We start from the raw sequence: 27,847 nt of genomic DNA on the forward strand, positions 1-27,847 counted from the left end.
TATACAGGTTCAAATCAGAGTTACATAATGTAACAGGTAAGACATTATTTGGCATTTAGGCCTTCCTGGCTGCTGAACTGTTTCTGTTCCTTAAAGAATAGCTTATCCAAGCAATCTTGCGTTAAAAGCTGGTCTGAGTTCCTAAGCAGAAGTGTGGCTGCTTCTGAAACAGCAAAAGGGTGATAAGGTCAAGTTTGAGGTTTTATGCTCTCCTTCCAGTGACGTACAGCACGAGTGGTAGGTGACAGCCATCGTTCTGCTCCTGTGAAACAGGGCAGTGTCACAGACACGACCACAGGCTCTCTGAATAATGTATTGTGTGTGAACCAGGGTCTGGAACCCACTGACTTCACACTCAAAACATCCCCAGGAAGGAAGGGGGGGAGTCGGTGAAGCCTGCAAACCCTAGGCTCCTGCTTTGCATAAAAGCAGAGTGTGTGCCTGCCACAACAGACCTGTGCAGGGATTACCCAGCTGAGTGCCTGGGCAAGTTCCTGCAGCTCACGGCTTAGGCCACGGGCACTCATCTCGCTGTCAGTGCGAACTGGAACGTGGGCAGTGCTCTTTGCAAACTTAATCAGCAAGAAGGCCACCTCTCAGCACCCTCCTCCCCTCCGAGCACCACCCCCTGAAGACAAACCCTCAGAAGCAGGACCTCTCCTCGTCCTAGCACACTTCCCTTGCCCAGGAACAAGCAAGCAACAAGCGCTGTGCTGACACCCGAAGCCTTTTAGTGCTGTTTGTGCTTAGATTCCCCTCAGCCAGCTCACAGCAGCCTAAGGGGAAAGGAAAAAAAAAAATCGGTGCAGACAGCTGGTGCTTGGGTTGGGCCTCAGCCGTGTGGCCTGAGGGGGGGGGGGGGGGGGCTTAGTTTCCAGACAAGGACACCAGGCTGCCTGGGGCTGCTGCTGGGGGTGTCCAGCAGGGCCCACGCCGCCCCCAGGAGCCGAGCCCACGGGGGGCAGCACCGAGGGAGCGATGTGGGCAGCGGGGGCACGGCGGCCAGGCCTGGTGCTGGCGGCCCTGGCAGCGCTGGGCCTGGCCCTGGAGGTGCTGGTGGCCCGGAGGCGGCGGCCGGTCCGCGAGGTGCTCTTCTTCCCCTCGAGGCCCAGCTGCACCGAGGCGCTGCTGGCCGAGGCGGTGAGCCCCGACGACACGCCGGGCCCCTGCCCGTGCCCGCTGCCTCGCGGGGACTGCGCCTTCAGCCGCCTGCTGCGGCACCTCCTGTCCGCCCGCCGCTCCCTCGAGCTCTGCCTCTTCGCCTTCTCCAGCCCGCAGCTGGGCCGTGCCGTCCGCCTCCTGCACCGCCGCGGCGTCCGGGTCCGTGTGGTGACGGACGCGCAGTACATGGCGCTGAAGGGCTCGCAGATCGGCCTCCTCCGGCACGCCGGTGAGGCGCGGGGCATCGAGGTCTCGCATGGCCCCGCCGTGTGCTCGGAGCTGCCCTGGCGGCCCGCTGAGGGAGCATCGGTGCCCGTCACACGTCCCCGTTGTGTCGTTGTAGGGATCCAGGTCCGCCACGACCAGGAGAGTGGCTTCATGCATCACAAGTTCGCCATCGTGGACAGGAAGATGCTCATCACGGGCTCCCTCAACTGGACCACAGAGGCGATCCAGAACAACCGGGAGAACATCCTGATCATGGAGGACGCGGAGTATGTGCAGCCTTTCCTGGAGGAGTTCGAAAGGATTTGGGAAATATACGATCCCCACAAGTACATGTTTTTTTCCAAAGAAAATAAATGATTAAGCTGCTTCCCTGAGCTGGAGGAGTATTGAGCAGATGGCATTCAGGGATTTATTGTGTATAGACATCATTGTATCCCCCGTCTGGTTGTAATTTAGTTAAGCCCCTCCAGAACTGAAGTACTCTCTACCCTAAAGTGCCACAGGTCCCTTGTGTGCTACGTAAGCAGGAGTGACCCAGCTGATCGGTGAGTTGTTCTGTGAGGAGAGCTGCAACGGGGCTCAGTTCATAGAGCTTAAAGCTTCAAACAGGCTCAGTGCTATGCCCCTGGGCAGGTGAGATGGCATTTGTACCGTGCTGGGGACCTGAGCGGTGAGATGGGTGTTTTTCAACTCGTGATGCTGCAGGATGGAGTTTTACTAGTTTTACCCCAACAGCTCCCCTGTGTCGGTAACTGAAGGAAGGGTCTAGAGGGCTGTAGCAAAGCTGGGGCTTGTACAGAGAGAGTAAGCACCTCAGTTGCATTTCTTTTGTTGGCATTAATTGTTGAAAGTTTGTGAAGGGAAATCTGGGAAATAGGAAGTTTTGATTGTGTATGTGTTTCCTCTGGTTTAAGATTAGTAGAGTTCCAGTGTAAATGTGTGAGAACAGACACCAAGGCCAGCTCATCTTCCAGCAAGCAAGGAGTCTCTGGAACAAACAGACAGAAACTGCTCTGCGGGAGCAGTCGGTCTTGTCCTAAAAGCAAACACGGCTGCAGGTGGGTCACCGACTTCAGAGAGGAGAGGTGGAGGGAAGCCCCGTTCATGCAGGTGGCAGGACACAGTGTTCTGGTCTGGTTTGGTGACCGTGGCCACCGGTGTTGGCAGCAGTAGGGCAGGGGATGAGGAGGGAGCAGCAAGAGGAAGGCGAGGTGATCCCTGGGGATAGCAGGGCCAGGTCAGAGTGCTGCTGAGACCACCACGTGTCTGCGCAGCAGGCATCCACAGCGGGGCTGGGGTGACGGTGATTTTCTTCTGGGACTGGCCAGCTTCTCGTTAACTTTTCTATTTTATCTCTAGCGCATAAAACGAATAGATTATTCTCAGTCAGCATAACTTGCACCTTTATGTAGTCTTCGGTTCCCATTGCATTTAGAGCTTTGCTGTCACTGCCCCGGAGACAAGCCAAGGGCAGGTTGGGGAGGATGCTCGCTGCGCCCTTGCCAGCAGAGGGAGCAGAACATCAGATGTCTGCTGGGGATGAGGCGGCTCCCTGCTCCTGGCTGCCGAGTTGTAGAGACAATTTGTAGAAAGAGGGTTTGTCTTTTGTTAGACCATTGAAAGTGGTGGGGAAAAAATGTCTATGTTTGACCATCCAAACCTGACACATCTCTGTTTTAATCTGACTGTATTAGCTGGTCTAGTAAGAGATTAAACTGCTCCCTACAAATCCTGCCAGTCTAAACATACTGTCTCAGCTTGAGGAATCTCCCTCCCTAGAATTTAAGGGGGAACAAAGGTGGATGGAAACTTGGGATAAATTTCCAAACTCTGAGTATTCAACTGTCTGTGTAAGAACTACTTTATACGGAACACAAAGTGATTTGAAATCTCTCAAAATGAAAAAGGGTCTATAACCTTCTATAATCAGTATTGCGGGATACAGTAGTGCTGTGACTAGCAGTCTTAAATATGCCATTCTCTCACACAGGGTCAACATCATCTTGATTTTATTTTTTTTTTTTGTACTCCAGTTCTTGTGGGTTGGTTGGTTCAAAGAGTCAAATAATTGAAAATTCCAGAAGATCTTTATGTGTTATTTAGGGTATGTGGAATAAGAGCTACAGATTACAGATTTGCTCTGCTCTGTTTGAGAAAGTAGGCATGGTTCTGGGGAAAAATCCATGTCTTGCTATTATCTGTGATGTAACAGCTAGGAAGAAGCTGAGAAAGTTCATTCTGTAGAAAATCCAGTTCAGCAGTGTTATATTTATGCTATTTTAAACATTTTATTGTTATTCAAATGATACCTGTTGCATTTTGTTTGTGAAGTATGACTATAAAAGCAAACAGCGTTCTCAAGCTCTGTCCTCTGCTTCTTTCTTTCTGTAGCAGTGTCCTTGCTGAAACAAACACCTCATGACACAGCATGCAAAGGGTGGTGCAAAAATAGTTTATTACGATATAGTTTATGCAAAGTTAGGTAATTATATTTACAAAATTAAAATGATCAGCTACATCCATGGGCACCTAGCATGACACACGAGATTTTTGTCAGGAATAAATACAGTGACCAAAAAAAGTGACGTTTCTATTACAGTGAACAGTTACCAGGAGCAGTGGCTCTTAAAAAAGCAATGAAATAAACTGGAGTGGAAGAGAGGAGGGAAGCAGTGAGGGACTCAAGCACACTGAGAAACAGGAGCCTCAAGCACACCCCCCCACCCTGTAGCAGAGGGAAATTAATCGCGTGCGATGTCTCATTTCCTGGATGGATCTCATGCAAGAAACGCCCCTGGAGAGAGGCCCTTCGGACCTGCAGATGGATGGGGCTTCAGCACAGCCGTGCTTCCCTGCCTCCAGCCACCCTCTGTGACCATTGCTGGCCTTGAGCCGCGGGGTTTTCCAGCAGCAGTGCGGCTGCAGCGGCCCCAACTGCACAGGCGCTTCTTGCGTGCTCCAGGGCCGCTGCTGCTGCTCAGCCAAACGCAGGTTGGAGGCGGCGAGCTGGCTGCTGCGCCTGGAAAACGTAGCTTGCGCTCAGCTCCTGCTTTTGGGGCCACAACCCCTTTTTGTCATTTCCAGGAGAAGAGCAGAGTATCCCGAGTGCAAGCGGTGGAGCACGCGCAAGTGGTGTGTGCGTGTGTTAACCCAGGCGTCCCCTCTGGCTGCGGTTGGGTGGCTGAAGGTGTGCTGGAACACAGCTGAGGCCAGCCTTCACTTCTGATCAGGTCAGTGGAAGGACTGACCGCTAGTACTGACCGTGAACGACCACTGCCAGTTCTGTTACCACCCAAAGACTTGCAGCGTCCCCTTCTCTTTGCCTAAAACTTTATCCCTCCAAATAAATGATTCCTTAAAATCAGGAGACATCCAGAATGCCAGGTCCCAGGAGGTGCACGTGGGTCAAAGACCAAGCGCTCTTATCTATCGCCTACCTACCATCACCTTTAGTATTTACGACATACTTTGCTCTCTCTAGTTTAGAACAAAGAGTTAGTGTTCTCCTCACATCCTGCACACAATCAGTGTGCGAAGAAAGCAGGAAGAATGAGAAAATAATTGCTTGTAATTGCACTAATTATTCACCAGTTCATGGCCAGCTGGCTTAGCTCGGTCGCTACCAACTTGACTGGCTTATCAGGTTTCTGCGAGCAGCTCCCACACCCTGGGTTTCTTTCAGTAGTCTCAAAGTGCAGGCTGCAGCGGGGTGAGCCACCCCACCCTTCCCAGTCCCCGCTCTGCAACCACACTTCTGCATCCCCGGGTCAGAAAAGGTTTGTGCTCCGTGGGAACTCAGTTTTACTTAAAATCGCATTCAGCATTTAAGCATTCTGCTTGAAATTGCTGCAGGATAGCGAGCGCTTCCAGCCCGTTGCAGGCCGTGTGTCTGCACAGTGGTAAGTGGGGGTCTGTCCACCCCTTGCAAAGCCCACGCCGCCTCACCGAGCACCCAGAAAACAGCACCAGTGCCTTAACGCACGCGTTGCAAAGTCCTCGGGCTGCACCGCACGGCACTCACTGCTCCTCCAGCTGGCCCCTGGCACACGCACGGTGTTAATGCCACCATCAAATACAAGATTAGCGAGTTCTCTGAATGGAAAAAAAATGTTTATAGCGCAGGAAGGTTACAGGTCTCAAACAGGCTGTACACATTCTTTGGACACGTATCGTCAAAACTGAAGGTATAGGTCAGCAGAAAACGTCGGAAAGGATATTTATAACAGTCATCAGAAGCAAACAGTCTCTCCGGGCAGGCAGGGTGGGGTGGGCACATCGCACCCAGCGCGCCTCTTCCAGCCCCCCAGCGGGACGGCGGTGTTAGAACAAGAGTTAAAAACCAAAACCACGACGTAGTCACAAAAAGAGAACCCTCCACTAATTTCTGAGTAATAAATATTTACATGGCGTGCTTGGAATACTATACAGGTTTTAAATTACTTCTGTTTAAAAGAGAATAACAAAGTTTTTTTTAAAAAAATTGAAAAGGTTGCAGAGGAAAGGCAAGCTACGCTGAGCGTGCATGAGCTTGAGTGTTCACAACAAACTACGTCCTGCACCTGAACCACGAAAAAATGCAGCAGTCTGGTGGCAGTCCAGTCGAGTACAGAGCTGGCACAAACATGACACGGTGTTACAGGCGGGAGGGGACACTACTAACGCATTCCAGTCACCCTCTGTTACCGAAAGCAAACAGACTTTTTTTTCTGGTTTGCAAAGCCACGCACTATTCTAGTTTCAAAGGAACACAATTTGCGAATTTTATATGTGGGCAAAGGAAAGGTCACATAGAAAAAGACTGTTTTGGGGAAGACGGTGCAAAGGGTAGGAAAATTTTTCGCAAAAAGGGAAAGAAAAAAGCCTTGTAGCCAGTTTTTGCTGCACTTGACTTTTCCTAGCCCTCACACTTGGGAACTATGAGCAGTGTAGCGTTGTGCAAAAGGCAGCAGCGGCTTGTACAGCGTGTGTTGCACTGCGGGTGCAAGCGGGGAGCGCGCCCTCGCCTCGCCGCTCCCTGTTCTCATTTACGTGGCCACTGATTTAGTTTGGAGGATGGATGAAGCCTGGAGCAGGAAGAAATAGGATAACTAAGGAATGTTGCTATCAGCAAAACAATCTTTCCTGCCTTTTTTTTTTTTTTTCTTTTCAGTAAAGCACTGCTCTCTGCAGAAATAACCCCGTTTTTGGCTCTTCTGGGTGCTGCCGGTCCTCTCTCTTTCGTTAATGGGAAGGCAGGTAACGAACTGCCCCCTGCTTCGGAGAGATGCTTTGGCAGTTGCCACATAGCAAGTAAAGACCGACACCTGGAGCACAGCCTGCAGCAGCCAGTCAGAACCACTGTCTGCATGCATTCTTCCTCCTCCTCCTGTTCTTCCTCCTCCTCCCCTTCCTCTTCGTCTTCTCCGTGACCTCCACAGCTCACAGCTCCCACCACAAGCACTTGTACACAGCGTTCCCATCCCCTGAAGTGCTGTCCCGGAGGGCGAAGTGGATCCTGAGGACACCACGAGGCCACTTCTCAGCCTCTGACCCGCCAGCCCTCACAGCATTTTCCTTTATTTTGTTTTTATTTTATTATTTATTTTTTTTTTAACTCTCCAGTGGGAGACAGCTGCTCCTGAAAGGTACAGCATCGAAGCCCACCACCAGTATGTTCATAAAAGAGCCTTTTGCTTAGTGATAAATATTTCAAAGCCACAAAGTTAAGCAATAAAACTAATTGATTTGGCTTGTTAAGCATTGCTAAAAGCACAACAAGAGTTGCCAGAGGCTGGTGCCTCCCTTCCCTCCCTCACACGGCGTTCCCACTGCAGTCCTCCTGCCACCTAACACTGTTTTTTTTTCTGGCCATCACTGCTACTTAGTGCCAGCTGTTTTCTCAGTGAACCTGCTGCCTATTTTGATTTTAGCAGCCACTTGAACGCCCAGAGAAGCTGGCCAACATGCATTAAATAAAGGCTCCCCAATATCAAGCCTCTGGCCCGCTGAGCCCGCAGGGTCTGATCCTGCTCGCACAGCAAACCCCAACTGCAATCCTTTAACAGCCGATGCCGGGAGCCCGTAACGGGGTGATGAGAGCACTGACATCTGAACCAGGTAAAAGCAAACCAGAGGAAGGAGGGAAAAACCTCCAGCCTCGTTCCTGCCAACGCCAGCTCCCCTGCCAGCGCCCCATCGGCGAGAAGCCCAGCGCCGTGCGCGTTGCCCAGGGCACAGCGCTGAGCCGTGGCCCGGCCGTCACCGAGGACGCCTCGCTCAGCAGCTGTGCGCCTATGCAGCGAAGGAGAAAGGGCCGGACGAGGCTTCTCTTCACAGCTATTCCTGGGTGACTTCCCCCCCGAACTTCCGAATGTTTTTATGTGTGTATAAAAAGGAAGAACGCCTCTTAACCTCTCTACACGGGGCAATTCAGCTTGCACGGCCACCGCATCACATTCTGCCTTCCCGCAGCCCTCTGCCCAAGTGCTTCCACCTTGCAGCACCTTTTTGCCCCCCCATCACCCATTTTTTTCCAAATCATATCAATGCGTTTACATACGCTGAGCCAAAAGCCGGGGACGGTCCCCACTTTCCATCAGTTTCCCCACACTGACCACCAGCCCTTCTGCCCGGCCACGCTCTGGGTCACATCAGCTGCGCCGCATTTCCAAACCATTCTCTACGTTCAGAAATAAGGATCGAAGCAGCGAAGCAAGTAAATGCTCTTCCTCAGCTCAATACCTATTCCTGGGCAGGATGCTAAGCTGCAAGAGAGGATTTCTGGGTGTGATCAGGTGCGCAGCAGAAAGCGACCCTCCTTGGGGAGTCTCAAGGTGCTCAGTGGCATGAACTTGTGTCAGAAAGGGTCCATCCTGCGTCCTCCACACCACCGGCAGGCAAATGCAGCTGGATAGCAAGGTACATAACTTCTAGTCCTCACGGTTAAAATAATGAAGCCAGCAAAGTAAGATTTTCGAGGGGACACCAGAACGGTCAGAGTCCACGTGGTGAGATGGAGACCAGCACGTTCTGCTCGGTTGGCTGAGAAGGACAAAGTCCCACCACACTTCTTGAGAGAAGAGGAGGAGGAGGAGGCGTGCGGCCTCCTGCATCCAGCACAGCCTTGGAAGGGAGGAGCAGTGACAGTGATGAGGCCGTGCACCATCCTTGTTCCACGTGCCAGGAGATCAGAGGGCACAAAAGCAACCCGAGAGCAGAGCACAACCTGAACAAACCTGGGGCAGCCAGGGATGAAATCCAAAGGTTGTCTCTGCCGAGAGCTGGACAAGTGACATTGGAAAGGAGCCGGAGAGGCACCTCGGCCAGGCAGCCATCTCCTGACACGGGCAGGAAGGTATATAAAATGTACAAAATACAGTGGGTAGTCACCTTCCCACCAAGCCACAGCCTGATTTCAGATGAACCTGGACCACAGCACTGACATCTCTGCTGGTCCTGCAAGGCAGGTGGCAGTGTCCCTGGTTTAGCTCGAAGACTGCTCGTAACTGGTGGTGGCTGCCACTGAGGTGTCAGGCTCCAAGCTGCTGTGGGCACGGGGACCCATCACGCACCCTTCACCCAACCGTGGGGTTGTGCTGGGGGATCAGACCTCTCCCTGCAGTTAAGTGCAAGATGAGACAGAGAGAGTAAAAAAAAAAACCAAACAAACATGCGCACGACTGATGACAAAGCCGCTCTTCCAGATGTGGACTTCGAAGCCCGCTGGACGCACCCTTGAACAGGAGAAAGATGAATTTGGGAAGGGTGCGACTGTGGAGGGCTGCACCGGTCACCGCAGCTGGAAGGGAAGCAGGATAACCCCTGCCATGTCTACAAAAAGCCATGGCTACACTTTACCGACATGAATGGCTTTACCAACAGTCCGTGCTGTAAGTGGCCACTGGCTAGCTCAGCGTGGTGTGCCCAGGATAGCACTGCGGTGACCACTTCCACACTGGGGCTCCATCACTTGCACTCCCATCGTGCTGAGAAGCTGATGACGAGTAGCCTTGAGTGCTTTGGCCACGCTCCTCGATGGTGGGCCAGGAGGGCGACGTCAGGCTGATGGGTGAGAGCAAAAGAGAAGCGTTGAGACGCCTGGGAGTAGCTGAGGGCCGGTGACCAGAGAGGAGGTTCAGGTGGGTCCTGCCTGGGATGGCTCCTGGCTGGCAAGGACATGGAGCTGCCCTGACACAAGGCTGCCAAGGCTCCTCCGATGCTCAGATGATGGAGAACACTACAGCGAGCTCAGGTTAGGGTGAGTGGCTGCACACCAGAATGTCAGAGAGGGCCTGCAGAAGATGGAACAGCCTTCGTATCAAGCAGTTGAGGGTCCCTCCTGCCCTGCTCCTGTCTCCAGGACGTCCACACGCGCCCAGGCAAGGAGTTACAGAGCGTCACAGCAGCAGAGCATCCCCATAGGGCCCTGCCCTCTGCACTGTGCTGGTGGCACCGCTGGGGCCTGCAGTGCACCCAGGGCCGGCAGCGAGAGCTTTCGCCTCACACTCGGACTTCTCATCTGGCCAGAGCTGTGCCCTTAGGGAACCTGAACTAGCCACAAAAGCACACAGACCTGCCTGCTTCACCCCTGGGTGAAGCGCACAGAAGTCAATAGGAAGCTCGGTTCCACCTCAAAAATATCTGAAAGTCGACGTGATGCAGGTTGCTTGGCGGCCACGTTGGGCTGGGGAGCGATGGAGCGATGCTTCAGCCCTGCTCCCAGCTGGGTGGCAGGACTGGGGGTCTCCATGGATATCTCAGAGGTCTTTTCCATCCTAAACGATTCTATGGCTGTAAGCACGCTGAGATGCTCTCCTCACCCAGCACGAAGCCACCGTGATGTGGGCTGGCTGTGTGTGGCCTCTAGCGCTACCAGCTCTCTCCACTCAGCGAGCACCCATTTACTGGCCTCGTGGTGCTAAATTGTCTGCTCTAAACACAAAAGCTGTTGTGACTGAGAAGGTCTGAAGCACATACTGGTTTTGAGATTTTTATTTCAGGAAAAGATTAAGGAATTAAAATAGGAGCTGCCCTGCTGACAAGAAGAGTTGAATTCAAGAAGCCGATAAAAAAGGAGCATTATATGCATTGAGCACTGTGCATTTTCAGTCAATATTGGCTCTACTTTCTACTCTACTTTCCTTTGACTTGGAAAAGGGAGTTTCACATGCGCACAGACCCTAGGATACACGGGACTCAACGAGAGGAAGGGAGTAACAGCAAAAAACAGAGAGTGCTGGGCTTGATCGAGGGGAGGCAAGAAAGTGATCTCGCGGCTCAGCCCCAGGAACGCCTCCCTCCCACCGCGCGCCACCGGCGAGGGGGGGGCCGAGGCCGAGGGGCCGCCGTCACGGTGTCCGTGAGCAGCTCCCTACCCAAAACCACCTGCCGAGGCACCGCAGCTCGCCGGGCTCCGGCATCGCCGCCGTCACGGCACGGCCGGGGGCAGGAGTCACTTCTCCATCCTCTCCCGGCCTGGCGTCAGCATGGCTCCTGCAGGCCGCTCGTGCCCCCCCGGCGGCGTCCCACAGGCTTCCCCCCCACACCCCCTTGTAGGTGCAAGTGATGCAGTCGAGATCAACGGCTGATTAGGCTCCCGGTGTGCTCTGAGCACTGGGTCTCTTGACAGCAGTAAGAGCGCGGGCTGGCCCGTGCCACCCTGCCCTGCGCGCATACCAAGACGTTGGTACGACGGAGCTAGCTTATTCACAGGCTACTGAGCCTTAATACTGACACTTAGTGTAATGGTTTACAGTAAAGGAAGGATTCTCCTACAAAGCGCCGAAGAGGGGGAAAAAAAAAAAAAACGAAAAAAAAAAAAACACACCCCAATCCCTTCCTCTCCCTCTCAGTCTCAGAAGCGTCTCACAAGCGGGGAAAGGAGCTGCGGAGGCAAGGGGGCGGCGGGGGGGCCCGCCGCGGCGCCCGGAGCCATCGGGAAGCGTCGGGCCGAACGACAGCGAGGACGGTCGTGAGCAACGAGAGACAAACGGTGCTGGTGCTGTGCTGCCTCAAGCCGGGAGGTGCGCGCGTGGTGAAGCGGAGCGGGGAGAGCTAGTCTTTCTTCAAGTCCCTGGATTCAAAAAGCTTCAGGCGTTCTTGCACGGTCAGGCCTTCCTTCAGGCTCTGGGAGAGACAAAAGACAAGACAGCATGGGACGGGGCGGGCGGCAGCGGGGATCCGGGTGCTGGGAGAGGGGGACGTGGGCAGCAAAGCCGGGGGGGGGGGGGGTGGCCGTCCCGGAGAGATTAGTGGGGCATGCTGGTGGAAACACGCAGCCGTGGGGTGCGGTTACTGGTGCACGGCGCCTGGAGAGAGGGTGAGAGCGCAGGTTAGCCGGGTGGCGGACCAGAAGCAGATGAGGGAGGCACACGGTGCTGGAAGCGGGGTTAGCTCCACGCGGACAACGATCCCCGAGGCCCGCGGTGGCCGGGCGGTGTCGGCAGGGCCCCAGCGGCCCGGCTGGGACCTGCAGCCATAAACCTGCCTGCAGGGCTGCCACATGGGTCAAGCTCTGGTCAACGCACTCACTTTGCTCAAACAGCCCTGAAAACTCGTGTTTTGCTGCCAGCGACAAGCCCAGCCTTCCCCTCCCGAGTTGGAGCTGCCTAGTGCACGGGGTGAGACGCAGGCCTCCCTAAATGCTTGCTTCGGGGCTAGCAGGACCTGATGGCTGCCCCGGTTCAGATTCAGCACCCAGATACAAGGCACAACACAGCCATCAAACAGAAAATCCTCGGCAATCGTATCTGTGAAATCTGCTGTCGCTTGTGCTCGGGGACCCAGGAAAAGAGCGGTGTGAGACCTATGAACCCAGAAGCAAAGAGCTGACCCAGGAAATTTGAAATTAGCCCTGGGAGATACACAAGGCTAAAGCCAGCCTTCCCTCCCTCCTGCAGCCCTACACTCTCAGCATGAGTTTCGGGGACCACAGCACCAGCCTGCGGCTGAAGGAGGCACACGCATCCCCCTGACCTTCCACTGCTGGCCAGGCCTCACAGCTCACCTTGCCACTTTCAGCCCGCTCACCCCGCAGCCTGAACGGGATCTGTTACAGACCAACGCCTGGCAGCTTCAAAAGGCACAGAGCTGCATGCCAGAGCCTTATACTAACGGGCAACCCCGCTGCCTTTTGCCTTTGTTTCCCTGACTGTGGTGTCAGAGGGCTGTCTGGTCATAGCAGCAGTTTGGGCTTTTGGGCCAGGTTTTGCTTAATGTGTGTTTATCGGCAGGGCTGGGTGCGTACAAACTCGCCACAAGGCTGTGCTGATTCCCGCAGTTGCTGTTGTTTTTCAACACTCCTCCTCCCACAGGCTCACACATACAGAATGGCGCTGGGGGAGCAGCGTGGAAATGAAAGCGCCGAAATGGACTGCTCTGAAATTCACACATGATGTATTCTTTCTTTTCAGCCGACAGCAGAGCCTCTTGGGATCCGAGCCTCTGAGCACGCCCTTCCTGAAGGAAGTTAGCTTTGGGCCTCTTTATATTAGCAGCAACCCATGCATTCCAGTTTGTACATTTGATTTCTAATTATATGGAACCAGATACCAGAAGCCATTAGGCTGTTCTGCCTAATGGTACAAATTCCAGCAAATTCACCCCTTAGGGACTTTCACGACCCATTTGAGTTGCTGATGAGGGGAGTTTGATGAAGGGAGACTAATGTAGGGTGAAGTCTGTGATATGGCGATCCTCCACTAGAGCCCCTGAGGCTCTCAGCTCTCCCCCGTCACCATTCTCTAACCTCAGCCTTTACCACGGGCCAGTAAAATTAACTATTGCTCCGGTTACTCAACATCTGTGGCATTAGGATCGTGCTCATTTCTCATCAGCTCCCCCCTTTTGCTGGATGAGCTCAGAAGCCTCAGGCCAGCCTGTGGGATGGAGGTGTAGTGCTAAGGGATGAAGAGCAGCGGGGTGGGCACCAGAGAGCCTGGAGAGCAGGAGGAGGTCGTCAACAGGCGAGGAAAACATTTTGCTCAAGCACGGATCAACCTAACGAAGCAGCAACTACGGGCAAAGGAAAATTCGGGGCAGCCTAGGACATTCTTTCTGCAGCTGAGACTGGGGGCACTATTTTACATGGCCTGGGTGGGAAATGCACGTAGAGGCATCACCGATCCACTCCTCCATCTGGCTAACAACAAAAAGGTCTTTTTTCCTCCAAGACCTGGAAGTTGCTGAAGTTTAGTCTGAGGCATGCACAGTCACTCAAGCATGCACACTCAGTGTCCCGTGCTCCCAACACAGCAAACAGGAAAATGTGCCCCCACCGTGTCCAAATCCTCTCCGCGATGGTTAGCTGTGTTGGGGAGGGTGGGAGGAGTAGGAAGATGAGAAAGCCGTGTTCCCCGGGGAAGGGCAGAGAGAGACTGCATCTCATATAGCTCTCGGGTCTGCTCTCTTCTCCCCTCCCGTTCCCCCTCCCCCAGTAAAATCATTAGCCATGTATAAACCAGTCATTAAGAGAAGGCTCTCGTTTGCCATGGAGGTGTGAGCAGTGCATGCAAAAGTGGGCCGCTCCAGCGGGCAGCTGCGCTGTTTGGTGGGTGCCGGTTTGTTTACCTACGTGGCAGGGAACCTGGACTCGGGTTCATTTCAGTTATCCCATGAGACCTGCTCAATAACGGACTGTTGAAGGAGAAAGCAAAATAAAGAAAAACAAAACAAAAACAAGAAGCTCATAAATCCTAAATGCATTGGCATTCGCGCAGCCCTGCCCGCCCCCTCCCCGCGGCAGCGGCGCAAGCAGGCAGCGTGCCCCCGGCAGAGCCCGTGCTCTCCTCCTTCCCCACAAGACCTCCGGACAGCACACGTGGGGGACCACGAGATAAGCACTCCGAGTTGAAGTGGTGAAGGGCAACCAACTCTCAGAGCTGGGACAGTGAGGGTGCAAGCCTGGGCTGCACCCCAAAATGCGCAGCGGTGCAGCGCAGGCACCCCGAGCTGATGACCTGCCGCTTGCAGAGCTCGGCCGGTGACTGATTCCCCAGCTAGAAGCCTTTGCCTGCCTGGCTTCTCGCTTTGCCCAAAGTCCCAGCCACTTCAAACACCAGCATGAGATACCCACTGCCCAGTGGGGAGAGGCAAAGCAAGTTTTGCCCATGCTGATCTCCTTTCTAACTGCCCTATGTTTAATGGTGGCTGTGAGCGGCTTTATTTGCCCTTTTTATCTCTGTGGTCCCACAGCAACAGCCAGCGTGTAGCATGATGCAATTCTGGCAGTCAGCAGGCCAAGTAGACGCACTTGGCACAGAATTATTGGGATCTGGGACCAAGAGCAAGTACAGAACGGCCAGAGAAATGCAGGGCCATCTGCACTGTGTTAACACACAAGAAAGTGTGTGTTAAATATGTCCAGAGCCAAGGCATCGCTGTTCCATATAAAAAGCAAAAATCTTGCAGTGATGAACACTGGAAAACCTGTAATGCTGCGTGCATTTCCACCCTTTGGTATCACCTACATTTCTACTAAAAACAGGGAGCAAGTTTTGGGAGAATCCTTCTGTGAAAGACCAACGAACAGGGTGAAATTCCTCCTTGGCTCAAGCGAGGAGCAGCTCCACACCTACATCTCAGCAGGTTCAGTAACACGAGTGCCCCACAAGGCACCACCTGGCAGTGGGCTCTGCCTGGCTGCACAGCAAGCTGTTTCCCATTTGAAAGCTTGGTCTTCTCCCAGTTGCCATCCAGGCTAGCATTAATGACCAGGAAATTCTCAGTTTTCTTCCCCTCCCAATTTCTTCCCATCTGCGACCCCCACTGGAGAGTAACACTGGGCGTCTGCATGGCAGGGGGAAAGAGATGCGGACTCACCTTTGACCTGATATTCCTTAGTTGCCGGCTAACACTGGATCTGTCTTTCTTCAAGAAATCAGGGTTGCTTTTTGATTTCATAATATCTGGAGAGAAGCAAAATGACCAGTATTAATGTAGTGCCCACAGATTCCTGCGAGGGGCAGGGCAGGGGCTCTCTCTGCCTCCTGATGAGCCAGGGCAGAGGGCACTCTCTGGGGCTCCCTCACGCCACGCACAGCACAAGGCTTTCATGATGCAAAATGGCAGAAGCCTTTCAAAACCATGAGCTTCCCATCCTCAGGCTCGAAGGAGGAACCGCAAAGGGAGGTAAGCTCAGGCCGCCCACTCCTTGCCACCTCTGGCAACACTGTCAGCAAGGGGCGGAGGTGGGATACAACATGAAATGGCAAAAAAGCACCACGCAAAGTCCTACGCTCGGACCCGTTACTCCATGAGGGCTCGTACGCCAGGATGCACGTGCCAGACCAGAAACCCCAAAATTGCTTAGAGCAGCTGGAGGAGGACTGACCATATCCTGATACAGTGGTGTTCACAGGGGATTTCTCTCCCTGAGCTTCTGTGGCTGCTTTCAGCTGCTCTTTCAACCTGCTGATATCACAGTCTGCCTTGGCCTTCACAATGCTCAGCTCTGTGTAGATGTCTTTGTACTTGTCGCTGGCGTATTTCTTATCCTGGCAAAGGAACAAGAACAACCCAAGAGCGTAAGACAGACAGCTGGAGCCGAGGGGAACGCACCGAAGAGCAGCTTGGCACAAGCCGCCGGAAGATGAGCAGCGTGTTGGAGCAGCGCCCTGCACACCTAGCTGTATTTTTTCTCCTCCCTGCTCTGCACTTTGGAGTTATGGGCAGCAGGCAGCAATGCCAGCCGGGGCAAAGCGCTCATTTTACACGCTCATGAAGCCGCGTCGAGCAGCAAATGCAGGACTGGAGATATGCAGAAAGCTCCGAGCGCAGCAGCGAGCACACGGTGCTGCCCACGCATGTGGGTCCCTTTGTTACAGGATGACTTTGTAGTAAAACCTACATGCAAAGGCACTGGATTAAAGCAGAATTCCCAGAAATGGCCTTGGCAAAGAGGCTCTCCAGAGCAAACCAGATCTAATGCTGGGAGGCTGGGCAGGTCTCTAACACTGACTATTTTTGCCATTTCAAATATCTGATGTGACAGGAATTGGGAAAAAACACTCGCGGGGATGTTTTCCCACAAAAAGGGAGAAGGGGTAAGTTCTGGGCTGACAAGTAGTGGGGTGCTTTACTGATAACACCAAAATGGGTAGTCAGTTCAGTTAAGGGCAAAAATGAAATGTTGTTTCAAATCTGGGGATAAGCAAGCTAAGATCTAAGCACAGATATGCAAGAGATGAGCCCAGCCCTCGGGAAGGTTCGCAGAAACGAGCCTGCACCCAGCATTACCCTCAGTGCTGTCTGCAGCTCGTCTTTGAGAGAGCTGATCTCCTGCTTCAGGTACTGGATTTCCGACTCTTTGACCCGCAGCAGGACCTGTAGGGACAGAAGCAGCATGATCGCACCCCTGTGGACACCACACAGCCCCCAGACCCTCACCCGCTGCACCTGGGGACAACCGAGCCAGGGTGCCTGGCCCAAAATGGGGAAAAAGGAGGATTGGGATTCCAGGATCTCCTGGTCCCACTGCGTCCTCAGTGCATGATACTGGTCGTGTGGAAGGACAGGGGCTCCTGGTGGCCCACAGGCTCTAAACCCCCGCAGCCGGGCTCACCTCTAGCTCGTAGGCGTCCTTGCCCTGGGTGAGAGGCGACCCAGCAGCCTCTCCTCCACCCTCCCCGGTCAGCAAGGTCCGCAACCGCGTGATCTCCGCAGCCAGGCGGTTATTCAGCTCCTGGAAGAGGGGGGAGAGGATGCGGGATGGGGGAGCACGGCCAGGGCTCAGCACAGAGCTGGCAGCACCACCCCAGCCCTGCTTGGTGCCTTCTCCATGGCCTTCTGGAGCTACAAGAGGGCATCTTTTACGACAAACCCTGCATCTTCACTCAGGCAAGAGATGAGAACGCCAGCTTGGGGCAGCAAAGATGTGATGATACCCAACAGGGACACAGAATCATTCAGGTTGGAAAAGACCTCTAAGATCATCTAGTCCAACCCTTAACCTAGTATGGCAAGTCCACCGCTACACCATGCTACTAAGTTCTAAGTCTCCACATTTCTTGAAGACCTCCTATTCCCACGCCACACAACAATTTTAGTAAAGAAATTTCTCCTAATATCCAACCTAAACCTCCCCTGGCACAACTTGAGGCCGTTTCCCCTCATCTTATCACTTGGTGCTTGGGAGAAGAACCCAATCCCCATCGCGCTACATCCTCCTTTAATGTAATTGTGAAGTGCAATGAGGTCTCTCCTGAGCCTTCTCTTCTCCAAGCTGAGCAAACCCCAGCTCCCTCAGCCGCTCCTCCTAAGACTTGTTGTTCTCTAGACCCTTGACCAGCTTCCTTGCCCTTGTGCCTTCATCCCACCCACCCTCACCCCTCCGTCCGCCCTGCGGCCTCACCTGGTTGTGGGCGTTGAGCTCCTGGTTCTCCCGCTGGCACTGGCGGAGGGCCTGCCTCTCAGCCTCCAGCGCCTGCGCCAGGTGGGCGTTCTCCAAGCACTTCTGCGAATACTGCTCCGAAAGCACCTCCAGCTCCCGCTGCACCGACTGCAGCTCCTCCCTGGCACAGAGACACCAGCCAGTGCCCTCCCCAGCGCACGCCTGCTCTTCCTCCCGCGCCTCCCACCCGCCCAGGACAAGCCGGCAGGGATCTAAGAACCAGGGGGGACAAGGAGCCGTGTGCTCCTTTTTGGAAAAACTTGGAGCCCAGAGCGAGCCAACCCTTCCTTCTCCCAGCATTTTGGTGCTTGGCCACCGAAAAAGACAGGAGGCCTTTCTCTAGCAGGTTAAATGGCAGGCCTTCCTCGGGTTTCCCAAACCAGAGCTGAGATCTGCCAGGCTTGCACTCGGGAATGATGGACGTGCACACCTAACAGGGACGTTTCAAGCTGCTTGGCCATTTTGTTCAGCTCCTGTGTGAGGACAGCCTCGCCACCAAAAGCCAAGTGCTTTCTTTCTCCTTGACTGGTCAGAGGTGGTTCAGCTGTCCTCACGTTACAGCTGCGAGAAAAGCAGCATTGTCTCTGCATGTCTGCTACTTCTGGTGACCATAAAGCAGCTGAAACTGGGGAAACTGAGCAGGAACCCCCAAACCAGGAGCCTACAGCTGCAGCTGGGTTGGGACAGGGGCAAGAAATCCGGATCTAACTCCTTGCCGAAATCACAGAGGAGCAAGGGCTCTCCCACACACCTAATCCCCCCGCGAGACACAGGACAGACAGATGACGACGGTCTTACAGGTATTGCCTCCGGAGGGCCTCGATGTCGGCATTGACGCTGCTGATCTGGGAGCGCTGCGACTTCTCCAGCTCTCGCTCCAGCTCCTCCCGGTGTGCGTTCTTCATGGCTTCGATGGCTGCACGGGATGGCACAGGATTAGTACCCGGCACCGCTCTGCCCAGAGGAGGCTTTTGGACAGGGTCTTCTCTTTTTTTGGTTTGGTTTTTAAAGGAACAAGACCGCAAGTCAGCCCAGTGAGCCACCCCACTGCTTCCCAGCCTGTGCCCCTGGGCACAGTGCAGCAAAGGGGCTTCTGCAAATCCTGCTGTTTAATAAGGTCCAAACAGCTGACCAGTTCCCATGCTGTTTCCTGAACTGCAGGGCTCCTAACGCAGAGATCCTGGCCTCCAATGCTTTAAAACTCCCCACAGCACTGAAGAACAAGTTCCTTGTGGAATCAGCAATAAATTAACAACAGGAATGACTGACACCTTTCTGAGATGCAACAGAAAACTGATCTGACTCCAGTACAGGCAGGGAGAGGCGTACCAAGCCTGGAGAAGGAGCAGAAGTGTCTCCATCCAAAACACCTACCCCCAGCTCTTCCCTGTCTCCTGATCCCCATCCAGCCCTCATCCCCGTGCACTGCTCCTCCCTCCTGGAGCAAACACCATCCCCGTGCCCCATCAGCACCGAGCTGCCCCGCGGCGTGTCCGTGTACCTGAGATGGTGGCAGCCGTTTCCTCTGCCAGCAGGCGGTCCTTCTCCTCCCGCAGCTTCTCCAGCTCCCGCTGGTGCTGCCGCTGCAGGTCCTCGATCTTCTTCTGGTGCGTCTCCTCCATGGCTGCAAAGCCCCTTTCACATGTTGCCTGCAAGAGGGACGAGGGGAAGGGGTTGGCCCGGGAGCGCGGGGCTGAAATCACAGCGGTGGGGAGCCCCTCGGGAGCCGCACATCAGCAGGTGGTGGGCACCCAGCTTCCATCGTGAGGGTCTTCTCCCTCCCCAGCCAGGCAGGAGCTGGCCGAGGATGGACCCCACGAGGTCAGGGCTTGTCCTGCAGCCACTCGACCCCTGCCAGCTCCAGGGAAAAGGGCCGGACAAAAGTAGGTCTGGGGTCAGATGTGAGCGGGGAGTGCAAACGGGCAAAAAAAGACTGGTGTGCCCCTTCTGCTCTCCTCTGCAATCCCTGCTTCCAGGTGCGGCCACCTCTGGGTGGAAAGCAGAGGGCTCGTGACAACAGCAGGACGTTAATTCACAATTGAGTATGGCTTCAAGTGCTGCACGGGAAATGATTTCCCAATTCAATTACTAGGATTGAATTTAGGCCAGGAAATAGGGAACAGTGCTCTAGGGATTCAGGAATCAACAATGGTGAAATCTCAAGTCCCAGCTGGGTTTTTCTGCCCCTGGCACAGATCCTGCTCGTGCCTTTGCAGGGGGCAAATGCAACCGTGATGGCAGGGTGGGGGCAGAAACCCACGCTGCTGGTCAGGGGCCACCTGAGCTCCCCGGGGCAGGCGTCAGACCCATGAGGAGAAACGGCCCCCTTGGGTTCTTCTTTCCTTTCTGAAGACAGCAGCAAGCCCCAGGACAGGCTGCATTAAGCCAGCCCCTCCGCAGGCAGTCACACACTGGACTTTTCTCCCTCTTTATTCGACTTTCCTATCTCAATGAAATTCTTGATTCACACTTGTGTTTTCAAAGGGGAGCGAGGGAGCCACAGGGACTCTAAGGGAGATTTAAGGGGGACAAAGTCACTCCCCCAGTGACAGAAGTCTAACACCCACTGACCTACACTAACATACACTCTTCAGCATCACCACTTTGTTGTATAATTCTGCATAACCCCTGTCATTCCTCCCAGTTTTCAGCTCTGGTGCTTTTTCCCTCCCCTCAAATTTTAATCCAGAGGCATTTTTTTTTGTTGTTGTTGTTGTTTTTTGTTGTTTTTTTTTTTTCTCAGCCTTGTTTTCTGAAACTTGCAGCTCAGTGCCAGAACCTGCCTGGGCTTGGCTTGCAGGATCCTTCATTATGCCTCTAACATCAGAGGAAAATCACGGATACTCCTCGATAGGACTGTGGATTCAGTATTGAATGTATTGTAAATGCATTGCTATAAATCCAGGACACCTGAAAGGTACAAACCAGTGCCTAGTGTTACTACATTCTCCATCTGGTTCAGAAGAGAAGAATCTTAACCTGTGAAACAGACTGATTTGCAGTTGCCTGGATGGCTTTCAGACCAAGGGACATTTCTATTTTCCTCTGTCCCTCTGCTCCCTCCAGAGATGCATATGCAGGCCAGCTGGAGCCGCTCTCCTCCCGGACCGCTCTGCCCAGCCGATGCTTCTTGCTTTGGTTTTGGCAGAGCCAGGGAGGGAGGGCAGGTTCTGTGCTTGCTATTAGTTTGGAGCCTCAATTTTGGCTGTTTTTGCTGACTTCCACAAACGACTGCTCCTAGAAAGCATCGCCAGCATGGCCTTTGCATGACCGTCGCTGACCTTTTGGGCACCTCTCCTTCCCCCTGAGGCTCAGCCTGGCTGCTGCTGGGACTCCTCCATCACCCTAAAACTAGGTCCTAGCTGGAAACAAAAGCAGAACACCAAACCCAGGAGGTTTTTTTGTGTGTGGTTTTTTTTTTTTTTTTTTTTTCAGAGCTGTACCATCTACAGCTGGTTTTACAGCCCGCCCTGACTGCCGGAGCAATGTGAATGAAGGCATTTCATCGCCACTGGGTTTTCTGCACCTAAGGCTGGGGTCCCAGTAACTGTGCACTGTTTGTTACGTGAAGAATTGCTGGCGTATACCACCATTGACCTCCCTCTTAGCTGCATGCAGAGGAGACTGCTGTGCTACACAATTTGGTATCCGTTTGCAGCTACCTGCCCCAGAAATGTACATTTGGAGAGTGCAGGCTCCCGTTTCATCTCCCATTTTTGAGGGCAGCAGAGACAGACTGGAGATTTGGTCAGACTGGGAAAGACAGAGTTCAGGAATGCTTCTAAAGGGAAGTCACAAACAAAATGTACACCTCGGGTACGAGGAGAAACACTACGTATCTGAAGGAGAGCTTGGCAGTATCAAGCTATTTTGAAACTCTCCCTCTGTCTACACGACCAGCAGCCCTGCTGCTGAGACTGCCTCCGGTAATTACCTCTCTCCCCCACAGCAATGCATTTAGAATACCCCAGCACAGAGAAAAGCAAGCATGGAATAAATACCATGCTTTACAGAGGCCTTTTAAGCACTTGGGGGCTTGCTCAGGTGTGCTGCCTCTCATGGGGGATGCCCCTAAGTTTGGCAAACCTTGGGACCAAAAGCACCCTCCCGGTACACTCGAGCAGGAGAAAGCATAAAGCGTTAAACGTAGCAAAACCTTTAGGTTTTCAAAGTCTTTCTGGTATTTCTCCCTCAGCGTGGAAGCGCTGCCCTCCAGGTGCTTGTTCTCCAGCTCGTCCCTCATCACGTTCATCTGGGCCTCCAGCTCCTGGATGCGCTCCCTCAGGCCGTGCATGGAGTCCAGGTCACTGCTGGGGCCCTGCCCGGCGCTGCCCGGCTCCCCCGCCACCCAGGGGTCCCCACCGCCCGGTCCTGCCGCAGGGGACACCTCCGGGTGCTGCCGCTGGTACTCGTCGAGGGTCTCCTGCAGGCGCTGCAGGTTCTGGCTGTAGTGCTCCTGCAGCGCCTGCAGCTCCTGGCCGTGGATGACCTGCAGCTCCTTGATCTTGGCCTGGAACTTGTCCTCCAGCAGCTGCATCTGCTCCAGGTGGTACCGCTCCATGTTCTGCTTGTCGCGGACGATGGCGTCCAGCTGGCTGAGGCCCTCCGTCCTCTCGGCCTTCAGGGCATCCTCTGTCCTGTTCAGCTGCTCGATCACATTTCGAATCTCCTCCTCATACCGGCCCTGTAACTCGCTCAAGCTTTTGCTGTGCTTGCGCTCTTCCTCTTCCAAAAGCCTTCGCTGACCGTCCAGCTGGGAGACCTTTGCTTTGAGATCGGCGTTCTCCCGCTCGAGCATGGCTATCACCTCGCCGTACTCCCCCTGCTGCTTTCGCAGCAAGTCTTCGTACTCGTCCCGGAGCAGAGAGACCGTCTTCACGCGCTCCTGGCAGAGTGCGTCCATGCTCTGCAAGGACTCCTTGTATGACTTGAGCTCTCTCTCGTACTCCAGTCGGACTTTGCAAGCAGCATAACAAACCTGAGCCTGAACAATTGCATCTTGGACTAACAAAGAGGAATACCGCTCCAGGTCTCCCATGCACGAGTGATACGAAAGACTCTGAGATATCTTCAGGATCTTCTGGCAATCTCTCATGGCCTCCTCAGGAGGCAGAGACAGTAAGGCAACGGATATTTCCTTAAGAACGTTTGATTTGTCCTTTAGCTGTTGGGCAAGATCTTCCTGGATGGAAACAAGAGCTTCGCTACTGCGGCCTGGCAGGCTGCAGACCTCCCCCACCTTGGCCGATTCCTGGTACGGCACCATTTGGAGACAGCTCCCGTCCCAGGAGATCTGTGTTCTTTCTGAAGCATCTTTCTGAATTTCAAGTGCTTCAGAAATCTGGTGCATAACTCTGTCAAAATCAGGAGTCCTGTATGCTTTGATGATTTCCTCCAGCATGCATTTATGCTGCTGGAGAGCTGTTTTGGTATTATGGAGGTCCTCTTCAATTGTTTTTAATCTCCGATGGAAAGATTCCCTCATTTTCTGTGCCACAAACCCAAGTTCTGCCTTGATCAATGTAGCATCTGCTACAGCACTGAGAAAACATGGAGAAAAACCCAAACCTGCCGTTTCTGTTTTGCTCTCTGCTTCTCCTTCCCTGGTGCTCAAGTGCACTCTCAGCTCCTCCACCTGGCTCCAAAACTCCCCTTCCAGCAGCAGCTTGTTAGACAGGACACCAGCCAAGTCAACTGCTGTAGGAGAAACATTTGCCGGCTCTATCAAAGCCACCTCAGCTGTCCCTTGGATCTCTCTGAGCAGCTGAGATATCTCAGAGCCTGCACTTTGCAAGGACTCTGCTATTTGGTTGATTAGAGAGGCCTCGAACGCCACTCTCTCAGAAAGCCATCTCAGCTGGCCCACGTCGAACGTTTCAGCTCGCTGCTCCTTGGGGACGTGCTCCTCTTCACTCAGAAGCCCTCCCTCTGAAGCAGGGGTTTCCGCGATAAGGCCCTCACCCTGCTGATACTCAGACGGGCCTGGCGCCCCTCTCAAGGCTTGGATTGCACTCGATAAGGTCGTTTCCAGGCCAGACAGAGTAACAAGGAACAAATCGCCCTCTTTTTCCTCATCTGACTTAGGCAAAGCTCTTAGTTGCTCCCTGCACTTCTCTAAGCAAGTCAGCGCTTGATCGTTTTTCATCTGGAAGCCTCCCAGCTCGCTCACATGATTTTCTATGAGCTTGAACTTCTCCTGCCTCTCGCTCTCCAGCTGTGAGATCAGAGCACTGACTTGGGACAAGCTGCTCTGAAGCTGTTCCCGCAGCTGGGACTCCGTGCTGGCCCACTGGTGGTGAAGGGCGATGAGCGTCTCCTGATTATGGCCGTGCTGGCTTTCAAGCTTCATGGTTACATCTTTGAGTTTCTCCTCTGTGATATATAGCTTGGTTTCCAGAGAATGGATGATCGAGAGGTAGGTCTCGGAGTCGCTGGCCCCTGACGATGGGTAACCGAGAGCGGGCTCCGAGGACATGCTTTCTTCAGACAGCGACCTGTCTTGGCTCGTGTCTGAAGAGGTGCTGCTTGTCCAGTTCTTCTCTGACCCATCCGGGTGGATATATTTTTGGCACTGGATGCTCGAGAAACGGATTCTTTGCCTCTTGGCCCCCATGATTCCTACATCAGGCTTTGCTAAGGCTTTCTGAACCAACTCTTGGTCCTGGAGCTCTGCAGCTTTGGACGGGGAGCCAAACTCCTCTGCTTGCCTCTGGCTGGTCTCAAGGACTTCCTCCTCCTCCTCCTTCAGTGCGTAACTCAGAGCTGGGACGACATCGTGAGTTTGCAGAGGCTGCCCCAGCTGAGATGGATGACTTTCATCAGCCTCGAGATTGGGGCCAACATCTTCTGTCTCCTCAGCACATGGACCTGTGCCTATGCTAGCTAATTTCCTTAAAGCCTCCTCCTTGGCCTTCAGCTTTACTTTAGTCTCCTCTAAATTGCTATCCAGAGCAATCATTTTAACCAAAGCCTCGCTGAGATCTTGATCTTTCTTCTCCACAATTCTCAAGTGCATTTCCTTAACGTGTCTCAGCTCCTCTTCTTTTTCTTTCAGCACCTTCTGCACACCCTGGAACTGATCCGACACCTCCTCAAACGACTGCTCCAGATTGTGGTAGTTGGTCTCTTCCATCTTCAACTTTGCTTGCAGCTTTGCAACTTCGTTATCTGACTCGGCAACCTGGTTCATGAGCTCGTGGAACCGACATTTGATTTGATCTCTCTCCCTTTCAAGCTCCTCAATGTGCTCGGCGAGTTTCTGGATGCTGGCCTCCTTCATCACCAGCTGCTCCTCCAGCTGGTGGACAAGCTCGCTGCCTTCGAACTTGGCGCTCAGCTTCTCCTTCTGCAGAATCTCCATTTGCTGCTCGTTGTTTTGCAGCTGATTCTCGTACTCGTTGGCCTTATCCTCCACCTCCTTCAGACTGTGTAATAAAACCTGCTTTTCCCTCTCACAGCTCTCCAGCAAAGCCTCGTAATTCTTCTGCAGCTTCTCCTCCATGAGGATCCGCGTTTGCTCGCTAGCGTTCAGCTGCCGGCTCAGCTCAGCGATCCTGTCCTGGAGGCGCTGCACCTCCTTCTGATGGTCCCTCTGCAAAGCCTGCTGCATTTCCAGGTCCCGCAGCTCCTGGGTCTTCTCGAGGAGCAGAGCCTCCGCGTTCTTCAGCTTCTGCTCGCTGGCCTTCAGCTGGGAGCTGAGCGCGGCCTCGCCGTGCTGCCACTCCTCCAGCTGCTCCTTGGCTTTCTCCTTCTCGCTCCTCAGGTCGCTCTTGAGCTTGGCCAGGGTCTGCTCCTTGATGGAGAGCTCGGCGGCCGCGTTGCTGAGCCTCGCCTGCAGGCTCTGAATCTCAGCTTCGTGGTGCCGGATCACGTCCTTAGCCTCGGCGTAGCTGCGTTTCAGCGACTGAATCTGCTGATTGATCAGCTCTTGACGCCGGCACTGGGCTTCCAGCTCGCTTTGGAGGTCTTGGTTGACTTTGTGGAGCCTCTGCCAGGCACCTGATGGCGAGGCGGCCACCTCGGTCTTAAAAAAATTGATTAAATATGAGATTAGTAACACTCTTGGCTCTCCCTTCTGAGTGTCACACCTCTGGCCAGGCAGGCCACGGAAAAGCTCCTCACAGCGATTTGGCTGCTACCCACAAGCTCCAATTGGGATGATTTGTTCTTGGCACAATTTTATTTTGTTTTAACCAACTTTTTTTTTTGTTTTAAGTGAGCGACAACTGCTTTCCAGTAACAGAAAACATGGACCGTAACATCAAAACAGCTGTACAGTAACAGGCTAAAAAGAAAACAACCAAAATCAAACAGAACCAAAAAAACAATGAAAAAAAGAAACACCAGCAGTAAAACAGAGACGGACAGACGAGAGAAAAACTGGAAGGGTGAGAAGGAGGAGGGGGTGGGAACAGGCTGGGGAAAGGAATTGCTTTTTTAGTGTGTTTGTTCATTTTGTCATGAAACAAAAAGTGCACAGTTCAGGTACCACAGTCCTACCGAACAAAAGCAACAACAGAAAGTGAGGTGGCAACAAATGACATCACATCCCACCAAAACGCAGGGAGACAGGACAGCCGGCGTGGCGATGTCATTTCTGTGACTGCTAGACAGGACTTATTGGCTGCTCATCGCATTAGAGAGATGGTGTTATGCTAAAGTTTAAGGCTAGGAAGGATTCTAATTTCGCTACCTGCAAAAAAAACAAACAAAAAAGGACAAAATAAAAAGCCCGACAAGTGAAGGAGGGGAACAGGTATGATGAGAATGTAAAATAAAAGAAACCAACCTTTGTGAGATTCAAACCAAAGCAGTGTAGCATGCAAAGAGAAAACTCACAAAGAGAGTCATGCAAAAGGCGACAGAAATTATGTATCTTTAAAAAAAAATAGACAGAAGAGGCAAGAGAAGCACAGCGTTAAGCCTAGGAATTTGGCCTGCCTTGCTGTACTCTGGTTGCTGGTAAGGAAAGCCCACAGATGTGACACTCAGTTATGTTAAGTTAAATTTCATGCTTTACACCAAAAAACCATGCAAGAACACCCGCCCGGGACAGGTTAGTAAGTGACCCCCTCCCGCCCGCCGTGACCGGAGCTGGGGACGTCTCGGGTTGGTGTGCGTAGGGCAGGAGCCCCCGCCGTGCCCCCCGGTTGGGTTCGGCGTTGGGCACCCCATGTCCCGAGGAAGCTGAGAGCGAGAGAAGGGTTACAGGAGGGTGGAGAGGCTGCAGTGCACGGCACATGCATCGGGGCGGTTATCTCGGTGGCTGCCTTACGGAACAGCGTCTCTCGTGCCGCGGCAGCGCTCGGGTGTCCGCCACGGGGCTGGATGAGGGCTTGGTGCCCCCCTGGGGGCTCAGGAGGGATGGGCTGGGCTCCCACTGACACAGGAACCTCTCCAAAATTAGGCGTGATGGAGGTGGGGGGGCGTGACACGTTCAGAGGGTGAGTCCAAAAAAAATGCCACGATGTTTGCCCGCAGTTTGGGGCTGCAGAAACCCCTAAATAATAATCAGTCTCCTTGCCTTCATGTTGGTGGGGTTTGGTGGGGTTACTCCTTCCTACAGGGCTTTAATCCCTCTGCTCCTGGGGTAACGTAAGGCAAATCCCTGGGACAATTAGACTGGAGCAGCAAAACCCTCTGACCCTTCCAAAAATCCCTGCCCAACTTCTAGGTCAGAGGCTGGGTCACTTCTTAGTGCAGCAACGATTTGCTCAGCCCTTCTGCAGACTTCCCCTCTCGCCCCACCTCACATCGAGGCGCCACGGCCACCTTCAGCACGGCCGGCCTGGCGGTGGATGCAGCACCTGGTTTTGATGCCCGTCCCCTGGTTTCCAAGCCCCAGGCGAAGCGGGGTCGGATGCCTTTGCTCCAGGGATGCAGGAGTTACTCCACTGTCGTGGAAACTCGGGCTGGTGCCAGGGCCCGCGGCCAGCGCGAGCTGCTGCCATACAGCAGATTAAATCCAGCCCCAAAACAGGGGCGGCAGCTGCAGACTATGAAGTGGCAAATCCTGCAGACATTGGGATCATGATAGATGGGGAATCTGCTCGTGTTTCTCCTCCTCCAGCAAGATGTGTCCCTGCAGGAGCT

General features: G+C 53.7%; 2 protein-coding genes across 3 annotated transcripts in view; one reads left to right on the plus strand and one right to left on the minus strand.

The window, feature by feature from the left end:
• Window positions 1-978: 978 nt before the first annotated feature.
• Window positions 979-1,746, plus strand: PLD6 (phospholipase D family member 6). Its single transcript, XM_035563311.1, has 2 exons — window positions 979-1,390; window positions 1,505-1,746. Exons 1-2 carry the CDS (start codon window positions 979-981, stop codon window positions 1,744-1,746), a joined length of 654 nt encoding a protein of 217 aa, XP_035419204.1.
• An 8,598-nt stretch (window positions 1,747-10,344) lies between these two features.
• The window catches only part of MPRIP (myosin phosphatase Rho interacting protein), a 70,855-nt gene continuing 53,352 nt past the window's right edge, over window positions 10,345-27,847 (minus strand). Inside the window, exons 16-24 of one of the 2 annotated variants that reach the window (XM_035563350.2) lie at window positions 19,257-19,404; window positions 18,554-18,671; window positions 17,717-17,876; window positions 16,928-17,047; window positions 16,603-16,689; window positions 15,698-15,860; window positions 15,187-15,272; window positions 13,936-14,001; window positions 10,345-11,493 (exon numbers count right to left, since the gene is read on the minus strand). In XM_035563350.2, coding sequence (XP_035419243.1) covers window positions 13,969-14,001; window positions 15,187-15,272; window positions 15,698-15,860; window positions 16,603-16,689; window positions 16,928-17,047; window positions 17,717-17,876; window positions 18,554-18,671; window positions 19,257-19,404 — 915 coding nt within the window. In that variant the 3' untranslated portion in view covers window positions 10,345-11,493; window positions 13,936-13,968. Of the gene's footprint in view, window positions 11,494-13,935; window positions 14,002-15,186; window positions 15,273-15,697; window positions 15,861-16,602; window positions 16,690-16,927; window positions 17,048-17,716; window positions 17,877-18,553; window positions 18,672-19,256; window positions 19,405-21,911; window positions 25,779-27,847 lie in introns of both variants that reach the window. The other variant, XM_050713843.1, reaches the window with a different exon arrangement.

Source organism: Cygnus atratus, chromosome 15, assembly GCF_013377495.2.
Source record: "Cygnus atratus isolate AKBS03 ecotype Queensland, Australia chromosome 15, CAtr_DNAZoo_HiC_assembly, whole genome shotgun sequence".
Taxonomy (NCBI): domain Eukaryota; kingdom Metazoa; phylum Chordata; class Aves; order Anseriformes; family Anatidae; genus Cygnus; species Cygnus atratus.

Bases quoted from the DNA above. Each gene is read 5' to 3' on its own strand.
- PLD6 (XM_035563311.1), top strand. From the start codon at position 979: ATGTGGGCAGCGGGGGCACGGCGGCCAGGCCTGGTGCTGGCGGCCCTG. The intron at 1,391-1,504 runs GTGAGGCGCGGG...GTGTCGTTGTAG, and splicing joins CGGCCTCCTCCGGCACGCCG to GGATCCAGGTCCGCCACGAC.